Source organism: Poromitra crassiceps (assembly GCF_964638095.1).
Source record: "Poromitra crassiceps genome assembly, chromosome: 14".
NCBI classification, from domain to species: domain Eukaryota; kingdom Metazoa; phylum Chordata; class Actinopteri; order Beryciformes; family Melamphaidae; genus Poromitra; species Poromitra crassiceps.
In genome coordinates, this window is record NC_139633.1 from 365,598 (window position 1) to 387,210 (window position 21,613).

General features: G+C 42.7%; 1 protein-coding gene across 1 annotated transcript in view; it reads right to left on the reverse strand.

Annotated features, from left to right (window-relative positions):
• The window catches only part of LOC310789530 (contactin-associated protein-like 4), a gene marked incomplete at both ends in the record, with an annotated part of 176,899 nt that extends 156,986 nt beyond the window's left edge, over positions 1-19,913 (reverse strand). Inside the window, 2 exons of the mRNA XM_083651166.1 lie at positions 1,376-1,486; positions 19,847-19,913. Of these exons, the coding sequence (XP_083507292.1) occupies positions 1,376-1,486; positions 19,847-19,913 (178 nt within the window). The remainder of the gene's footprint in view (positions 1-1,375; positions 1,487-19,846) is intronic.
• Between the last annotated feature and the right edge of the window lie 1,700 nt (positions 19,914-21,613).

Sequence of the window (21,613 nt, forward strand, 5' to 3'; positions counted from 1 at the left end):
AAAGCTTCTCTCCTATGCTGAGATGAGCAGAACAGCAGTGCTCCTTAGCCACAGAGGGGAGATTTCGTAGTTTCTCTCGCTTTATTTATTTTTTTGATCTGCACAAGCAATAACAATGGGGGAGAGATGGAGAGAAGACAAGAAGCCCACACACGCACCCGACTACATAGACAAGCACATGGCGCGCACACACACTCACACTCACACATGCACACACACTCCAAAGGGATTCACACCAAAGAAAAGAAACAAGCACAACATAACAGTCAAAATAAATAAATAAATATTATAAATAAATAATAAAAAAATCTATACTGCTGCAATCCCATGTTTTTTTCCCCTCCATGTTTTTTTTTTACAATATGTAACACATTACAACAGAAGTAATTAGAGAAGCTACCAATCTTCCCAGCAATGTTTGTTTGTTTGCAGCAATTACTGCATACTAATGTCTCAAAATGAATGTGATTATAATGACTTGATGTTAAAATACTAATTCAGATAGCTAGAATACTGTAGGATCATCAGCTGACATCTCACTGGCCTGAAGCAGGAGAGCGCATGCTTCTTATGGGATAGGACATTATATATTATTCTTATAGGACATGGTTCTAAATATTCGACAGGATATTCCCTTCAAAGACAGCATGAGATGCTGGCAGGCTGCACTTCAGAGGAGCTGGCTTGTCTGTTTAAAGCCCAGATCAGCTGGGAAAATGGGCTTGGGAAACCACGAGGTACCAGACTGAGTGAGGTGTTTGATCAAAGCATGCAACTGTACAGCGGGAGAGACTGTGGTTCTAGCAGGCAGCTCACAGGTCTGTGAACGTGTGCATCTGTACTGTATGAATATGGAGGAGGTCATGCTGAAAGACAGTGCATAAAAACAACATCTAAGGCCGCCAAGAGATGCAAAATTCAACCTTGCAAAATCACTGCTTTAGCCTAATCATACACACTGCAGCCAAAACCCGGCCATGGGTGGCAGCTAGGGCTGCACGATTATGGTCAAAATGGTAATCACGATTATTAAGATGAATATTGAGATCACGCTTATTTAACACGATTACTCTTTGACTTTGAACATCATGCATTGAACTAAAAACAAATAACTGTCATCTTCTACCAAAGACATAAACGGACAAACACGCCGGCTCTCTTGTTCTTGTTCTGTTTCAAACTGAACTGAAACTGGATTGATTTTATAACACAAGACAAAACGAGAGCAACATTGCACAGAATGTGGCACATTTTATCTCGATTTAATCTCGATTTTTGATTTTCTTGTATTCATGATTGTGGGAAGCCAAAATCTTGATCACAATTAATAGTCAATTAATTGTGCAGCCCTAGTGGCAGTATACGTGTAACTCACCTTCTCTCCTGTTGAGCTTGGCGAAGCCCGGCCCGTGGATGTTGGACAGCTGGGAGGAGCTTATGAAGGACGAGGGCTGCAAGTTGGACACCAGCGGACTGTCACACACCTCTGTTAGTAAAGAGCAGAAGGCACAGGGGGATTCAAATCACAAAGACTCAACTCTGATTGGCCAGTAAACACCATTTAACAGTGGTCTGTTATTCACCGTTAACAGACGACTGTTTCAGAATCAGAATCACTTTTATTGCCACAATATGCAAGTTACATACGAGTAAATTTGTCTTAGTGTCTGTATGCAGCCATGTCAATATACAGAGATAAAGAAGTAGGGAAGATAACTAAAAGACAATCACAACGTTGCAAGTGCAATCAAATATACATTATGTACATGAGTGGAGGAGTGTTCAGTGGGCATTAAATATGAATTTACATTTACATTTCACATCTAATCATATCACTCTGCTGTAGTCAAGAAGTCTGCTCCATTTGGTTGATTTCTAATCAAATAACTAGACACCTTATGCAAAAAAAAAGACACTCCATGGCTACAGCAGACTGTCCTGCCGGACTGTTTTCTAAACTAAACCTCAAACCCAAATCTGTGGAAAGCCTGACATCTATAAAAAGCATTCTACTGAAATGATCATCTGCTATTGGCTGATCTTTGGTGCCAGGTGATGTCATGTCAACGTATATATAGGGAGGATGTGAGCTCTGTGCCTCTGTTTGTTTGTTTCAATTTTTGTCCTGCCATCATGTCAATGACATCATCAGTAATGTCACAATGTCTGGGCACTTGAGCAATTGTGACGTCACGAGCAGGTGAGGCCACGCAGCAGCCGAGCGCCGAGCTGCAGGGCGGTGTTTTTATACAGATCGGTAAATAACAACAATGTTAATTGGCTATCGGTTAAATTGGTTATCGGTATCGGCCGAAATTCTCATGTCGGTGCACCCCTAGTAGGGCTGTTAGATTTTGCCTAAAACTAAAATTGACGATTTTTTCTCTCAAAACTCGATTTTCGATTTTGTATACTATTATACTTCTCTAAACATTTGTTGCCCTGCAGAGCTCTTTTTCCCCTTTTTTTTCCATAAGTGACAATTTATGCTTTTACTCTAAAGGCAGAACAACCCAACTTCCTGTTTTAGCTTGCCGCTGCTATGCCTAACTTCCTGGCTGTTGCTTGCTAACCTGCAGTCACTTGACACTGGTGGATTTGCGTGTTCCTCCGTGACATAATTATATTAGCAGTGTCTAAGCGACCACCCGTGCTCGGAGTTATATCTGTACTAGAATAACACAAAGTCACAACAGGAATGCGTGGAACTGCGATAGCAGTTAGGGGGTTAATTCAGACACACAGGGACAGGTGAGTCAGCTGAGGCTGCTAACTTACAGCCATGAATACAGCCAATCTATCAGTACTCGGTGGCCTCACGTGTTGTTTTGTTATTATGTGAACTGTAAAGGCAACGTTTCATCGTCCGGTGATAACGTCTGTGTTCGTGTGCGCGCGTGAGTGTGTTGTGGCAATCGTTATCTTGTAGGCTACAGCCCGCAGTGCAACAAGCTGCGCTCAGTGCTCACACTCTGTGCTTTTTGGTCGGAGGTGTTGAAATAAGTCCATTGCGCTGCTGTCTTTAGTAGCCAGTATCACAGCCTCTAGAGAGACTTTACAGCAGGGAGAATGGACAAGTAGCAGCATGCGTACATGAGAGAGAGCCGCCCCGCCGTAACATAATTACCGTACCCTAGTTGAAGTGTAAATCGATTTTACGATTTTCACGTTTTTAACATCGTCCTAACTAATTAATTTGATTACAATTCAAAATCGATTTATCGAGCAGCCCTAATCCCTAGTAAAAGCCAGAACACCCCTGATTTTTTTACTGATTTCTTTTACTGTAATCATCGGTACTCTGGAGATTTAAATTTAGTATTTAATAATAATAATAATAATAATAATAATAATAATAATAATAATAATACATCAGATTTATATAGCGCTTTTCCTAGTGCTCAAATATGCTTTACAGCACAAAATAAAACAACTTTAATAGATAAAATAAAGAAACAAAAGGTGAGAGAGACAAGAACTTCGTGAGTTGAAAGCAATGGTGAAAAGGTGGGTTTTGAGGGCTTTTTTAAAGGATGGCAAAGTGTCTGCATGACGGATATGACTGGGGAGGCGTTCCAGAGGGTGGGGGTGGCTGCGTTCCAGAGGGTGGGGGTGGCTGTGTTCCAGAGGGTGGGGGTGGCTGTGCGTTCCAGAGGGTGGGGTGGCTGCGTTCCAGAGGGTGGGGGTGGCTGTGCGTTCCAGAGGGTGGGGGTGGCTGCGTTCCAGAGGGTGGGGGTGGCTGCGTTCCAGAGGGTGGGGGTGGCTGTGCGTTCCAGAGGGTGGGGGTGGCTGTGTTCCAGAGGGTGGGGGTGGCTGTGCGTTCCAGAGGGTGGGGGTGGCTGTGCGTTCCAGAGGGTGGGGGTGGCTGTGCGTTCCAGAGGGTGGCTGTGCGTTCCAGAGGGTGGGGGTGGCTGTGCGTTCCAGAGGGTGGGGGTGGCTGTGTTCCAGAGGGTGGGGGTGGCTGTGTTCCAGAGGGTGGGGGTGGCTGTGCGTTCCAGAGGGTGGGGGTGGCTGTGTTCCAGAGGGTGGGGGTGGCTGTGTTCCAGAGGGTGGGGGTGGCTGTGTTCCAGAGGGTGGGGGGAGAGTGGCTGTGCGTTCCAGAGGGTGGGGGTGGCTGCGTTCCAGAGGGTGGCTGTGGCGGAGGCCCTGTCGCCCCAGCTATTTAGCTGCACCTTGCACCTACTGTACAGTATTATACAGTATGACTGTGGTACCTACAGTATAAATACAGTGAAGATTGCCCTCTTTGGTATTAATGGTGAAAACGTCAAAAGCCTAAAAATGCGTGCAGCCTAATGAAATCCTCCAGCAGCCTGCAGTACAGTACTGTACATGTCCAGTGATCTAAACTGGCCCTGTGGCTGTATGTAAATACACGCAGAGGCAGAGCCCACTCCTTCATCAGACAAGCTGCACACACACACCCACCCTCTTTTTAATTGATTTCCATTTAACACACACACGGACACACACCACACACATACACACGGACACACACACACACACATGCATGCATGCACAACACACACACAACACAAACACAGACATACTTGTAACAGAGATCCCCCCCCCCCCCCCAGTGTTATTATTGACGGTTATTGTTGACGATGCCATGGGGAAACTGTGATGCTGAACAAGAGAAAAAAGAACACACTGTGGAAATGGGTGGTTGATTTATGGAAAGTCCTGTGGTCTGCTCAACATCATCACTGTGTACTGTATACTGTATGAGATGAGAAAGTTGGGTGGCAGTCCTTGGCAGTAAGGAGAGAACGCCACTGTATTCTAATCATCTACAAAGCACGTCTTGGGGAGTTGCCTGGATATCTTTCAGGTCTTATTAACCACAAATCCTCATCGCACTGCACCAGGGTCCCAAGACTTTGTGCTTGTTGAAAACCATCGTGTCCACACTGAGATTGGGAAATTGGATTTTACTTACTATGCTCCACACACAAGTGGAACAATATACAAAAACTCACTCAATTAGACAAGCTAGTCCCTTTTAATCAATTCAAATCTCTGTTGATTGACACAGAGACGTGTGAATGTGTACGTGTTCGTGTTCGTTGATTTATTGCTGCGCCTGTACTTGGCGCTTTATGTTAGATATGTATGTTTTCTTACATCCTTCTTGTGATCATATTTTCTATGCTGTTCAGTAGGGCATTCACGACTAGTGAATTTTACTAGTCGACTAGTCGTCCCTAAAGGTAGTCGACTAGTCGACTAACCGTTTTTAATTTTTTTTTTTTTTTTTTTTTTATCTTTAAGAAAGAACATGAGGTATTTACACGACATACATGGACTATCATATCCCATATCCCCCACAAAGAACATCAAAACACAACAAAACAAAACAAGAAAACTGCATAAGATACACAATAATCCAAGAACAAACAAGATTATTGGACAAACAACCAAACAAAAACAATGCATTCAGCTCCTATCCTGATAAGCCTAATGACACTGGGGTAAAAAGTTCTTAAAGTCAAACTCTGTATGTGGTTGCCATATTTTGGGGATGTCTAAGAATCTGCCTTTGCTCTTGTAGTAAATGTTATCCAACGTATGGTAGCTTGAGAGTTCATTCCACCAGTGAACTACAGCTGGGGGATTGGATGCTTTCCAATTTAAAGCTATGCATTTCCTAGCTGCCAACAGGGCAAGATCTATGTATTTACTTTGAATGCATTGTTTTTGTTTGGTTGTTTGTCCAATAGTCTTGTTTGTTCTTGGATTATTGTGTATCTTATGCAGTTTTCTTGTTTTGTTTTGTTGTGTTTTGATGTTCTTTGTGGGGGATATGGGATATGATAGTCCATGTATGTCGTGTAAATACCTCATGTTCTTTCTTAAAGATTAAAAAAAAAAAAAAAAATGCTAAAACGACTAGTCGACTACTAAGCACAGTGTCGACTAGTGGTTTTACTAGTCGACTAGTCGACTAGTCTGTGAATGCCCTACTGTTCAGTGTTTCTCCTAGAAGCCTGGAGAGATTTCGAAACATACCCCGTCCCCGACTGCAACTTTTAGCTAACCTGTTCGCATCTATGTTCGCAATGGCATCCCAAGTAGCATCATACTATTATAGGATGTGCGTTTCCCAGGCAACGACACACGTTGACACGTTTTGGAACAGCGCCGCACGCTGGCACGATGCTCCTAAAATCAAAATGCTTATTGTTTTGAATGATTTGGCATCTTCTATTAATTTCAACCCTGTCAACGGCAGTATTGTTGTATTGTAATAATATGCCATAAAGGTTTATTGAAATTTTGGGAAGAGCAGGGGGAAAGAAATCCAAAAAAAAAACAAAAAAAAACAGTCCTGTAGAATGCTAGGGGAAACACTGCTGTTGCTCCTTGTGTATCACCAGAGTAATATATATTATTTTTGCTTTTTACTGTAATAATTTCTATGCTGTGTTGTTGTTTTGTATTGTAAACGGGGCGTCCTTGCTCTCAATGGCCTGTTCCCTGTTGAAATAAAGGTATGATGATGAACAGCACTGTAGACCACACAGAAATAAATGTAATGTAAAAGCAATGCTATTTAATTTGCGCAATTTATTAAATTATTCAAAGCGTTTCCTGCTTCCTGCTCTGATATCTCTAAAAGGTCCTAATAAATTACTGTTTACGCTCTTAGGACTTGTTTTTGTTTGAGTCCCAAAGGTCAGAAGTGAATTAGGGGCATGTCTCAACGCTGTGTTCTGTGCTCCCCTCCTCACACAACTCACTGCAAAATGATTTCAATGTGAAGGAGCTGCTCCCTCGGGGGAGAGATTACACAGATAATGAAGGATCTTGTGGTAGACTCAATAAAGGAGCTGTCTTCACTTTGTTTCTCCAAGATTTAATTAGACTTGGCCCTGCTGCCTCTATTGGTTTTCTGCCTATTGGAGCGCTTACACAGAAAGTCTGACTTTGCTCTCTCTTTGGTGGGACTCGGTATTCGGTTTGGCTTTTGTTGTTCGTGTGATGCCTCGCTTTTTGGCCATGCATCTCTTTCAGCTCTGTAATGCCATGATTGCAACAACAAAAAAATGTTAAAACATTATTCATCAAATCTATCAAACATTTACATCATAGCCACTTGTATAAATGATCATTGCTCAGAAATGGCTCCGAACACAGCAAAATCTCATTTAACCAGGAAATAGTGTAGAACAGCAAGTTTTACTGGACATGGAAAACGGACGTATTTTGGCACAGTAGAAAAGAAAAGGAGGGGGGAAATGTGTGAACAGCATTATGCAAAAGAGGAAACATTATTTAATCAGGAGCGGTACAACTTGACAAATGTGAAATTAAGTGCAGAATTATAGCGGGTAGCCAAAACTAAAATTGGTTTGATAATATATCAAATATTTCATATGGCTTGGTACTGTATTAGCATATTTTAATCTGAAATGGACTGGCAATAAAAAAGCTCATCACTTAAGTACACAGTGTGCAGTAGTCCATACTAATTTGAGTATGTACTTACCGTGCTGTACTGTATTCAATATAATATCCCATTCTGCACACACTGCACTTTATAACACTCCCTCCAACTGCTTCAACAAACCACATTTGCTGGCAGTTTGTGAAGAGGAACGGCACTGGATTTTAAACAGAATCGGCGATTATCAAATCCAAGAAAGCCAAGTCAATTTTGCCAAGAACATTTTCCTAAGTTGTCTTGGAGAGAATGAACGTCTGAGAAGCGCTTAATTTCCGCTTGACTTTGACTGATCAGTTAAGACCCACGGCTTGTTCCCATCTGTTTGGACCGGCTCTGCACAGACAGTAAAGCTCTGTTTGGATGTGTTGTGTTGTTCTAGCAGTGAATCTGTGGGCTTGTCATCTTCCAAGTCACCATCTGACGCCTCCTCAATTGGTAAGTAAGCGTCTGGCATGTTTACTCGTCTCCCCTCCATGTTTACTCGTCTCCCCTCCATGTTTACTCGTCTCCCCTCCATGTTTACTCGTCTCCCCTCCACGCACATCTTCTGTTTTGGAATCATTTGGAAACGGCAGACAGAAAGCACCACATATGGAGAAAAACCCAATGACCTGGGGGAAGTTTTAAGATGTCATCTCATCATTGGGAAACCAGCTCTCTCCAGCTCTTTCTCGTAATCCTATCATATCTCCTATAATGAGAATGTAAAGTGTCTGCCTGTGTGTGTGTGTGTGTGTGTGTGTGTGTGTCTGTGTGTGTGTGTGTGTGTGTGTGTGTGAGTGTGTGTGTGTGTGTGTGTGTGTGTGTGTGTGTGTGTATGTGAGTGAGTGAGTGAGACGTGAGTGAGACATGAGTGAGTGAGTGAAACATGAGTGAGTGAGTGAGTGAGACATGAGTGAGTGAGTGAGTGAGCCACAGCTAATCTTTCAACAAGTGTAAAGAGCACCCCTGCGGTTGACGTATCAGAGCTGGATTTTTGAATTATGTTAATAGGGACGATTGAATGGGCAAATAGGGCTAATTGGTAGGGGTGGGGGGGGGAATAGATACAGCATAGTATTGCGATATTTTGATAATATAATATATTATATATCAATATATCATATCATATCGAAAGCCAAGTACCGTGATATGTTATTATACAAATTGTCAAGTGCAAGCAACATTTATGACAGGTTTTTATGACAGTGCTGGTCAGTCTGTCTGCTTGACAATCCCATTTTGCTGCAATAAAAATGATTGAAGTGAGATAAAACAAGATGTTGATAAAGTTTTTTTTCCTTTGGGGACATCATTTGCACTGCAGTTGAAAAAAGTTAATAAATCACAATATATCGCAATACTCATATCGCAATACTAGCATATCACAATATCGCGATCCTATCGTATTGTGTGACTTATGTATCGTGATAATATCATATCGTGGGGCATCTGGTGATTCCCACCCATGCAAATTATGTATGGGTTCGAGTATTCTCGGCATGTTATCCAGATTTCGGCAAAAACGTATCTTTATTTTCCCTTTCAAGCAATTTTGCTTCACTAATTATTGGAAGAAGTCTATCGGATGCAAATATTATTTCACACGGAAAGGGCCAAGAACACTTACAGGGATAGCCAACAAAAATATGCAATTTCTCATTTAGATGTATATGTTTTTTTAGGTCATTGACATTGGTCGCTTCTATACTGAGAAATAAGAATATTAACATTTTGAACGGCATGGCTGACCATCCCCTTAAAAACATGACAAATATCAACTACATGAAAATCATCTAAATCATCTTTCCACCCTCCAAAAATGATCTCTCAACGACCTTGAGACACAACTCAGTGAGACCTTGAGACACCACTCAGTGAGACCTTGAGACACCACTCAGTGAGACCTTGAGACACCACTCAGTAGCTGTTTTCACACATGCGTACAGGAACATTGCCTGTAAATCAATAACGGCTATTTCCCGGAATTTCCCTTCACACCTGAGGGATCACGTGTAAAAATAGCCATTAAAGAAGCTGTATTTTGGGGGGCGGCAAAACTCTGATGGTGAAATAAGTTTGCTTGTCACACAATAAATCACACTCGTTTGACTTAAGAGGGCATGTATGTTGTATCCTTCACATTCGCTAACCAGTCTTTGAACTGAAATCTTTGAAGAAGTTGGGATCCCTGTCGGAGAGAAATAGCCTTGTTCAATGTTTATCCGTTCACCTGCGTCGCGTTGAAGCACTTTTTACAGACTGGCTTCGTTTGATGTGTCCAGGGGCTTGCCTTCGCTGTCGGCAACGTAAGCAAAATACTTCCACATTTCGCTTCGTGCATCTGCTTTCTCTACAAGCGTTGGGCGGCTTGCAAGACTCTCAGAACAAGCCGCTGCCATTTTCGCTGTCTGTGTCCCTGTCGGGCTGCTGACTGAGGAGGAGGACTGAAGGACTGGCCAGAGAGCGAGCAGAGAGGGGAGGGGGGGAAATCGGCACGCCCACACATGAAGCAGACATACCGCTCTTATCACAAGGTTAGAAGTGGTCAAATGTCCGCGATGACGGCGGCGCGCTTTTACCGGAAAACAACTTTCACACATGAAGGCATTACACTGCTTTCTGGTCATTTCCCGGTATAAAGCGCATGTGTGAAAACGGCTAGTGAGACCTTGAGACAGCACTCAGTTGAGTTATTGTAGGTGAGGTGGGTCGAAATGAGTGGGCGGCCTCTAAAGCGTGATCGGATGCAATGCGGTGAGAGAGCGGCCTCGCCGAGGGACACGGAGGAGTTTTAAGACATAAAGCTAATTTTCCTCACTGGAGTTTTTCACTGTGACCAGTGAAGCACAAACACAGAGGCATCAGAGGGAGCCGTTGATAAATGTTGAATGTTGGCTGGACTGAACCTTAACACTGTCACTGACCATGATATAATGGAGTGAATCAGGTGGAATATTAAGCTACTGGATGTTTCTCTCTGCTTCAGTGCCATCGCTCAGGCCTTTTTTCCCTGGATGTTTTGAGATTGTTCAGGAAAGATATTCCAGTTTGAACTCTAAAGGTCTCTCACTTCACACAGTCCACAGAGCAGGTTGCCGCTTCTTTTATGTGAAGCAGCTTTAAAATGTGACTTTGGGAACGAGTGGAATACGAGGCGAGAGAATAATTCAGAAGGGGAGACAAACACTACAGTATATCGCTTCATCGATTCCGCCATTCTGGAGGGGAGAGCAGTGCTTTTAAACAGCGGGGGAGGAACCAAGCTAGTTTGAATCAAACTAGGCATCTCACACGCTCGATTCCTAGCTCGATTCACATCATCAGTGCGACAAACATTGAACAGAACAAAGATTGCCCACTTGCCCCTTTTATAGATAGATAGATAGATAGATAGATAGATAGATAGATAGATAGATAGATAGATAGATGAAAAGGAATTAGAGAGGGAGGAGCTTCGTTCTGCAGTGAAATTTGGCTGCTGTGTGGCTATTGGTTGATATCATTATGTGTTTGAAATCTTCACATAGCACAATAGTTTCCGGATTGGTTATAAGGTCTGGTTGGCTTCAACTCACCTATACCACATTGTTGAGAAACAATCAGGTTTCTCAACAAACAATAATAAACAATGAATATCTTTTACAACTTCAGACAGTGTACATACATATATACTGTACATACATACGCTAGGGTTGTGCGATGTCGTCAAAATACCCATCGTGATTGTTTTACAGTGAAACATCGTGATTAACGATGGCATCGTCATTTATGCCATCCGCCGCTGCAATGCACGTTAAAAGCAGGACAGCTGAGCTCTTCATGAGAACGACAGGCAGGCTACTAGCTACTGCACAGAGCCAGACGACTCAAGCAGAACAGCTAGCAGTAGCCTAGCTGCTGCTGCTGCTACTGTATTTCTCTCTCAACTCGCTCCAGTCTCAACTCTCTCTCATTAGGTTCAAAAGCCCACGCGAATCTAACGTTATATCCGCCAGTAATTCTGTCAGTTTTCTGCCAGCTAGTTAAATTCAACACACACACACACACACACACACACGTTGTTGGTCAGGATATGTAACGTTAACGTTAGCCTATTTGTTTTGCGCCGTTCAATATTGCTAGTGCTGTATCAATTTCAACTTTCACTTTGGAAACAGGCGAGTTAAATTCACAGTTGAAGACTTGTACTCACTTTGGGTTGAAAACAGGAAAGTCTTGTCTTGTCTTAAAAGTGTTCACAACAAAAGAACTGACTTCTCATGCGCGGGGGACGCCCCGGCGACATTAAACAAGCGCACCCTGTGCAGAGAAGCACTAGAGCGGAGGAGGGGGAGGGGAGGCTTCTCTGAGTCTGAACTGGGTGCGCTCGTTTAATGCCGCCAGCGCGTTCCCCACGCGTCACGGTAAGTGGACTTGGTATTTTTTATTATTAAAACGGCAACAATTTAATTCGAACAGATAATTAATCTCGATGATCCGATGTAGAAAGCTCAGAGGCCGATGGGGGGTCGGCCAATCACGATGGTCGATGCCATCGTCCATCCTGCCAAGCCTAACATACGCACATACATACATACATACATACATACATACAGTAGATAACATACATACATACATACATACATACATACAAACAAACAATAAAAACTCAGGAACAATGGAGAGCACACACCAGGACTTGTTCTTTTATTAAATTACATCAAACATAGCAAACAACGCATTTCGCATTGTGGCTCTTCATTGTTCGCTATGTTTTATGTAATCTAGGGTTGGCACGATGGACGATGGCATCGACCATCGTGATTGGCAGACCCCCCATCGACCTCTGAGCCTTCTACATCGGATCATCGTGATTAATTATCTGTTTGAATTAAATTTGTGCCGTTTTAATAATAAAACATACCAAGTCCACTTACCGTGACGCGTGGGGGACGCGCCGGCAGCATTAAACGAGCGCCCCCAGTTCAGACTCAGAGAAGCCTCCCCTCCCCCTCCTCCTCTTTAGTGCTTCTCTGCACTGGGTGTGCTTGTTTAATGTCGCCGGGGCGTCCCCCGTGCACGAGAAGTCAGTTATTTTGTTGTGAAAACTTTTAAGAGAAAGAAGAAACCTCACGTTCTTTCCTGTTTTCAACCCACAGTGAGTACAAGTCTTCAAATGTGCATTTAACTCGCCTGTTTCAAAAGTGAAAGTGAAACACTAGCAATATTGAACTGCGCAGGCTAACGTTAACGTTACAGTCAGATCCTGACCAACAACGTGTGTGTGTTGAATTTAACTAGCTGGCAGAAAGTGACAGAATTACTGGCGGATATAACATTAGATTCGCGTGGGCTTTTGAACCTAATAAGAGAGGGTTGAGGAGACTGGAGAGAGTTGAGAGAGAAATAGAGCAGCAGCAGCAGCAGCTAGGCTACTGCTAGCTGTTACAGCAGTACTGCTTGAGGAGCCAGAGCCAGGCGAATCTAACGTTATATCAGCCAGTAATTCAGTCGGTTTTCTGCCAGCTAGTTAAATTCAACACACACACGTTGTTGGTGAGTAACGTTAACGTTACTTTTGCGCCGTTCAAATTGCTATAGTGACAGCCGATGCCCACTTCAGTCGCGTGGCTCTGTGCTGTAGCACAGAGCAGTATTCAAGCCCACTGGTATCATGTAGAGCTCAGGCTCAGCTGTCCTGTTAACGTGAACGCATTACAGCAACGCAGCGACTTAATAGATAATTAATTATTCCCCCAACCCCCACCCCAATGACGATGGCATCGTGCAAAACGATGTTTCACTGTAAAATAATCACGATGGATAAATTCCTGACATCGCACAACCCTAATGTAATCCTTTATTTATATAAAAGGGAGCAAGTGGGCAATATCTGTTTAATTTTTTGTCCCACTGATGATGTCACAATGTTTATGACATCATCAGTGATGTCATCAGTGACATCATTATTGCCAAAATCATCTTATGGCATCACTGATGCATGATGTCATAGGCACTGGTGATGTCATAAGCATTGTGACCTCATCAGTGATGTCATCATGGGCATTGTGACATCAGTGCTGTCGTCAGTGATGCGAAGTTGAGTGTGCAGGCGAGGTCACGCAGCAGCCCAGCTGCGGGCGAGGCCGTGCAGCGGCAGAGCTGCATGTGGTGATGAGCCCGCGCAGTTTATAAAAGAACAAGTCCTGGTGTGTGCTGGATCTCTCGCATTGTTCCTGATTCTGCTGCTCCTCCTCTAGCTACACCAGGGATGAGCACAGCAGCACGGCTGTGCACAGGGCACCATATATTCTCAAACAATAAAAACTTCCATACTCGCATTCAAAGTGAGTCTGAGTACAACTCCTCCAAATGAGGAAAGCCTTGTGGATCAGGACTGTGAGTGACCTGTGTGTTTAATCATCATTTATCCAGCAGACAGCAGAGAGAGAGTTCCACCTGTATCCTCATCCATCCATCCATCCTATACTGCACCCAGTTTAGCATTTTGCTGAAATAACAAAGTGCTTGCAGGGTCTATGATTGCACCAGAGACCCTGAATACTGATGAGCATCATCCTCCACTTGAGTAAATAATAATAGCAAGCAGAGGATTTACAGGTTCAGAGCTCCTTAACTGTCCTGGACATTCAGAGTTCAGTGATGCTCAGTGTGAGAGTCTGGCTGTTATTTAGCTAGTATTCAGGCCACGCCGCAGTGAGCAGGATAAACACACGATTAGGGGTGTCACAATATATCGTCCCACGAAATTTTGCGATAGTAAAACGTCACGATATGTATCGTTGAAATGAAATCTCATATCGCGATTTTTTTTTTTTTATATAATTTTTTTTTTTATATACCGTATATATTTTTTTTTCAAAAATAGACTAAGAAACGTCTTTGTTTGTTGAAGTTCAATGTGTGGAAAGTAGTTCAGTTGAACAAGTCTCTGAAGAGACACATGAGAAGTTATACAGGAGAGAAACCATTCAATTGAGTTTCTGGCAAAACTGTTTACTTGACAGGAAAAACTGAAGATGCATAAAAAATAGACTAAGAAAAGTCTTGTTGTTTGAGTTTGAAGAAAAACTGAAGATGCATAATGAGAATTTATACTGCTGAGAAACCTTTTAGTTCAAAGTAAATCTAAGTGACGGTGTAACTCATTCTATTTCAAGATAAGCCTTATCTCCAATCTCATGTTTTTTCTAGTTGTTATTGTAATAACAATTTCCCACAACAGCATGTTTTGTATTTGTGCATTTCAAATAAAATACTACTTTTCCAGTCATATATTGTCATTATTCAAGTTTAAAAAAATATTGTTAAAATCGTATCGTATCGTATCGTTATCGTGAACCCAGTATCGTGATACGTATCGTATCGTGAACTGAGTGTATCGTGACACCCCTACACACGATGCCTGTTTGTGCCCCAAAAGCCGAACCGTCATCTTCAAGCAGAAAATTGCCGTGATCTCTCTACTAATCTGCACAACCTTGACCCAAAGGGGCACAAACCATACTCTTCGTTGCCATTGTATATTAATACTGTATTTGTTTCTCCTATCTCAACCTGTTCTCTCTGCCAACCTAGGGACATGCACAGATAGACCCCAGGTGGTACTCAAGTATCTGCCCTTTTGCCCTCTGATGATAAGTGACTAGAGCCGTCACTTTTTAATCAAAATTCGAATGTAACGTTCGATATGTAATTGACCCATCCGAATTAAAATAATAATAATATTGTTTTTTTGCGGTGGGGGGATTAAAAAAAAAAAGTAATTAATTGATGATTGATCACACTGGCGTAAGAATTCTCTCCCTATAATGTACAGTACAGTGAAAATGAATTTCCCTTCCGGGACAAATAAAGATAAGTCTAAGTCTAAGTCTAAGTCTAAACGAGATTTGTGTTTACTTTTTCTAAGACTAGATAAGTGCGTCTTGTAGATATCGGGTTGGAAGATGTAATCTGGGAAATTGATGTTTATGTTGATTATTGAATAAAGCAGTGAGTTCACTGAGGCCCAGGAAAAATGTGATGGAAAATGTTATCTTACCAATCTCTCATTGTAACCCTGTTGTGTTTACATCTTAGTATTGTCTTGTATTGGCAGCCGGTCTCCCAGAGGGTATGTATGTAAATAGTTCTTCCTCTTTTGGACCTGCTGTTGCCTCTCTCTGAGAACTGCAGACTCACTCAGTAAAATAACCTGCCATTACTATATAGCCCCCATTTGATATATTTGTTTGTTTGTGCTAATGCTATTATGTTACGTCGATACCAGTGTTAATGCTATTTTAATGGTAATGTTGTATTTTAATGGTAATGTTGTGTTATGTTATTTCTAACGTGTTAATGCTATGTCAATGTTAGTGTCCATGTTTGTTGTTTTAATGTTATGTTAATGTGATATAATGTCTTAGACTGTTTTCAATAATGAAGACTACTTCTCTAGTCAATGTCTGTCACTAATGCATTGTTCCTTTCCATTCATCTCTCTCTCCCCTGCAGCAACGCCCTGTTCAGGTTACATCAGTCATTCATGAATATGCACGTCCCCTTTATCCCTGTCCAATCAATGTCTCCCACGCTTTCCCTCTCTTCAGCTGCTGGCCAATCACCTAAATGAAGTTCCATATCAGTCTTCTCTTATCCTGCAAAGTTGTAACTCACCTTGTGTGTCACCCATAGCTGCTGAAATCCTGCTGTAGCAGTCGATTCGCCCCACCACCTCCCCTGAACACCACCAATGTCATGGCTCCAATAGAACTCCCTATGGGGGGTTCTCTATCCTATAGACGGTTTTAACTTGACAACAAAAACATTCTAAATTGAACCCCCGCTCACTTCCTGTTGCAGTGTTTGCTATGGACATAAAAGAAAAAAAAACATTCAAGTGCAGGACTGACCATTCGGTGAAAACCGTCTATACATCACTGACGTCCTCCTCACGTCTCAGAGGAGCGTCATCATACCATGGAGTCATACGCCAAATCTAAGTGTTGTTTGTTTCATCATTAAAGTTTATTGTACTTTCCTTCTAGTCTCTCATTATTGAAACTGTGTTATGTTAATATTATGTTGATATTATGTTACGATTATATTATATTATCTTGTTTTTTTGTTTGCTGTGGGTGGCTGAAGAGCTTCCTCTTCAGGGACAGGTACTAGAGGATTTCCAGATATTGCATGCCTGTTATTGCAGTAATAGTGATGATAATAATAGGAGCTTAGATCTAAGGGTCTTTAATTAAGATAATGAAAGCTGTCTACTGCCATGGGTGGAAAAACAATAACTGAGATAATTAAGCATCAAAAGGTGCCTCCAACCCCTTAAGACATTTGTACTCTGTGAGAATTATTAAAAACAACACACCATATATTATGTTATCGTATGTTATCTTATCTTAATTACATTCCTTCACATTGTTTGAAAATGTAAATGTGTCAAGGACGATGACGACTGATGCTGCCCTGAAGATGCTATTTATTCATGTTCAGGGCTTCACTTAAAGCTTTAGTTGCAGTCCTACTTTGTTTACTTTGTTGAGTTGAATTGATGCAGAATGAAACAGAAGCACCTCTCCAGTGCCCTGAATACCACTGTAGACTGCAGAGACTTGCTAGATACCACAATCAACAGTTTCATTATGAATTGTGGGTTTGTAGCAACAATGCACATTTTCAAGTGTGAACAAGTATTGATTGGACTTGTACAGTAGAAACACTGGCGGTGTTTATTTAAACTTTCAGAGTTCAACTTTCAGCCGTGTGTGCCACCTGCTTGTGTGCAGGTATGGATGCCTAGCTGACTATTTTCGAGTCGCGCTTTGCAAATACAGAGTAACGTTAAAATACAGAACGTTACCTCTATTTTACATCATCTCAATTCCAAGGGCAATTTTTTTAAATGGCATTTTGGTGCGTCCTGGTGGCTCACCTGGTAGCACACACGGACGACGGAGGCTCCGCCCTTCACGCGGCCGACGCGGGTTTGAATCCGCCCCGAGGTCCTTTGCTGCATGTCATCCCCTCTCTCTGTCCTGTCTGAATAAAGGCAAAATATGCATTTTCCCCCGAGCCCCCGCTAATTTCCTACCCTGCTGTGTGTGTGTGTGTGTGTGTGTGTGTGTGTGTGTGTGTGTGTGTGTGTGTGTGCGCGCACACACCTGCTGGCTGCTGTGGGTAGTGCTATGACTAATTGGCCGTTTTGGGCCATTTGATCGGTCATAATGACCTAATTACAATATGGGCCTGTCACCGTCTGCTTGGGACCTCTGTCGGTACCAGGGATTCCGTTAGCCGGCAATTGCCGGCTTTTAGCCGGTATTTGTTGCCGTGGGCCGGCAAATTAAAAGGTCACCGGCTCAAGTGGCCGGCTGAAAATACGCCAGATAAATAAATTCATTCTATAAAATAGCCTAATATTGTGTGCCCTATAACCTAAGTGATGTTGCCAATAAGATACAACTTAAATAGAGACTTATTACATCATATTTTTTCTGCCCCCCTGTATGTTGAGTGTTGGTGAAAAAGAAAAATATAGCAGACGCTTTCTTTACTGTAGAGCGCCGTTTAAAAGCCACACAAGCAGCATCAGTCCCGCCGGCCAGCGCTGGACCCGCTGTGAGGAAACACACAGGAGGAAACCGAAATGTCATAACAGACATCCCTTGCTAGGCCAGTCCTTTTTTAATAGAGATCATGCAACGACAAGTAGCCTACTTCAGGCAAGCAAGACGGCAGGAAAGAACCAGAAGCGTGCCTGCCGCCGTCAAAAGCGAAAGTGACCCGACGTAGGCTGTCAATTTAGCGGAGGTAAAAAGCCTTTTTACCTACTCGGGCGAATCAATCAATCAATCAATCAATCAATGGCTTGCGCTTGGTTCGTATGATGAGGAGATGAATCAAAATGCTTACCACAAATAAAGCCACATGTAAGCCGAGAACCAGTGCAGGAGAGCTGCCGCGCAGGTGCCAGGTGAGTGGGAGAGATTAAGGTGCCTACGTAGCCTATTGCTGGAGATTCAAGTTGTGCGCTGTCGCACTTATTACTTTTAGCTAACGCTACGTTGTTTTTTCATCAAGGCAATGTCCAGAAGATATGGGTTCATGAGTTTCTGCAAATGCAGATAGATAGGCTACAGCAGGAGCATGCATGCATGTTGTCTGTTTCAATAACGAAAGCGTCCTTACCGAGAACGACATGCCGACCAATTAAATATTCTTGCTGCGAAATCGGCCTCTTAACACGTTCACTGCCAATGACGTATTAATCCGTCAAAAAAAATCCAACGGTTGACTGCCAATGACGTATTAATACGTCAAAAAAACGTTTTTTTTTTTTTTGACCGTGGGATGTGCATCTAACCCTTTTACATCTCTTATATAAATATTGGAGCCACCGAACATGTACAACCCATTCCACCGACCCACTAAGTGGCGACAGTGCTCTCCTGACTAGAGGAAGGCAAGCAAAAAGCAGTGTGAGGAAGCCATTCTCATGAAAATGGATTGGCGAAAACGCTTTCGTTTTCGCGCTGATTGCTGGCGGTGCTGGATTGTAAATTTGCATAATAGATTACGGGTGGAACACACTTTGAAACACGCAGCATAAATATGACCAGAATCGCAAAAGCTTCATCAAAGCTCTCAACCGAAACTCCAAGAAACGAGCGAGCCCACCAGACTCGCCCAAAGAGCGGCCGCCAGCAGACAGGCACAGCAGCAGCAAAGCAGTGAGCCTGGTGACGCGAGGTTACAGCAGCAACAGAAACGAGCTTGTGACACGCCCGCTGCAGCCAAGAAGAACACACACGGAGGGAGGAGTTTGAAGGAGAGGGGTGTTTCCTGCTGTTATGGAGGAAATGACTGTTCAAAACTATTGTTTAGATGTCTGACGTCTTACTGATGCCAAAAATGAATGGTTAAAGTGACTGTTCTATCGAATTTCACAAAAAGCCGTTTATCTCAGAATAAATTTTCAGACGCTGAAACCATGCTGTATTCAACTGCTAATGCTTACATAACTACCGGTACTAACTCTACAAACTAACTCTTTTAGACAGAGAAAGCACACATTCTATTAGTTCTTTTGAGATATTGTGTGTTCACAAAATCCTAACAGAAACGAATCCTCGGCTCTTGAAAGATGAGCCAGAATCCTAAAAAAAAAACCTTGGCAGAAGCTAACTACAGTATTGAAAAACGGCTGGCAGTGAATGTGTTAATGACAACACTGGAATAAATAAGATCGACTACGACTATAGAGGCTATAAAGAATAGACTATAGAGAAATAAATTGATTCAAAACGTTTATTTAGGAAACATAGTGGCCGGTAAATATTCGATAGGGCCGGAATTTTGGAACGTTACCGGCTGCACTGGCCGTCTGGGAAAATGTCTAGCGGAATCCCTGGTCGGTACCCGTGACAAATTTGAACGCTGTCAGGCCGACTTTCACATGCTCTGCTACAGAGACGACTATTTCCATTCTTATTTATTTGATAATGTCGTTTGTGTAGGAGCTGTCACGGCCATGTGGATAAATGAGCAGAGGACAAACAGATCATCTTGTGGAAGCTCCAGTGTTAAACTCCTGTCTCTGCACATAAAAGATATGTTTCCATTGCAATATAAAAGGACCAACTGGGCCAAGTACTATTTTTTTTTCAAAAATAGCTGTATGTTTTTTGTATGGCTGTTATCAGTTTCATTACAACTCCTATTTTCAGCCTGACAAGATGCCAATGATGACTAAACATGGAAACAGCTGTTACCCTGTGTCTCCCTGCACCTGTCTTCAAGGACGCAGCATCTGAAAGAGATGCTGACAGAGAGCACACATTCCTGTTGGCACATTGCTCCACTTTCCTGCACCTGTGTGACTCTCCCTCTGCCTACGATCACAAGGTATGACCTGCACCTGTGTGACTCTCCCTCTGCCTACGATCACAAGGTATGACAGGCAGTGGTGGCCCAATGGTTAGAGAAGCGAGCTTGTGACCGGAAGGTCGTCGGTTCAATCCCCGGGACTGGCAGGATAAATCTGGGTGGGGAAAGTGAAAAGGCAGCGCTTGCCCCTCCCTCATTACCACCACTGAGGTGCCCTTGACCCCAACTGCTCCAGTGAAGCTGATCAGTGGCCAGTAGGCATGGGTCGATTTCCGGTTTTACCGGTTCGGTTCGGTATACGAGCCCAAACCGGTTTGATCACGTGCAAACCGAAAAAACCTAAACCTATTGTTCGTATTAGCCTCTTCTCAAGTTGCACTAGTAGGCAAAAGTCTTATTTTGTTTATTATGTTGATGTTTGAAGAAAAGTTAAGCTGAATAGTTATGAGAAATAAAAACAGTGTGTTGTTACAGTTAAAAGGTTCTGCTTATTTGTATTCAGTGTTCGTGCTGGTTGGCAGCATACCAGCTTAGAGGTGCATTATCGCCACCAACTGCAGCCGCTTTTATACGTTTTTTGGGGGAATATCGAACCGGTTTCAAAATGTTCAAACCGACCCATGCCTAGGCCCTATATTGTGTGAATTTGTGAGTTTTGAAGTTTATAAGGCAGCTCAGCTGTAAGCCAATCCATTCTGATTGCACTGCTTGTGTTTTTATTAGCCTTTTCTCAGGTTGCACTATAGGCAGAAGTCTTATTTCATTTATTATTTTGATGTTTAGAAGAAAAGTTGAGCTGAATAGTTATGAGAAATAAATACAGGGTGTTTGTTACACAGGTGTCCTGCTTCTTTTTATTCAGTATCATTGCTGGTTGACAATACCAGCTTAGAGGTGTATTATCGCTATCAGGTGGACTGAAGTTGCACTACAGACAGTTATGGGCCACACTCGGGAGCCCTGCTTAAAAAAAAAAAAAAAAAATTAAATTACAAAAAAAATCGGTATACCGGTTCGATCCGGTTTAGACGGCAATATCGAACCGGTTTTAAAATTTTCAAACCGACCCAGCCCTAGTGGCCAGCAGATGAGACTGTGGTTGTACTGGGCAGCTTCCAGGTATGAATGTGTGTGTGAATGTGAACAGGGCACTCCTGAAAAAGAGAGCATTGCTCTCAGTGAGACTCCCCCTGTATAAATAAAGGTAAAAAAAAAAAAAGATATTACCTGCACCTGTGTGACTCTCCCTCTGCCTACGATCACAAGGTATGACCTGCACCTGTGTGACTCTCCCTCTGC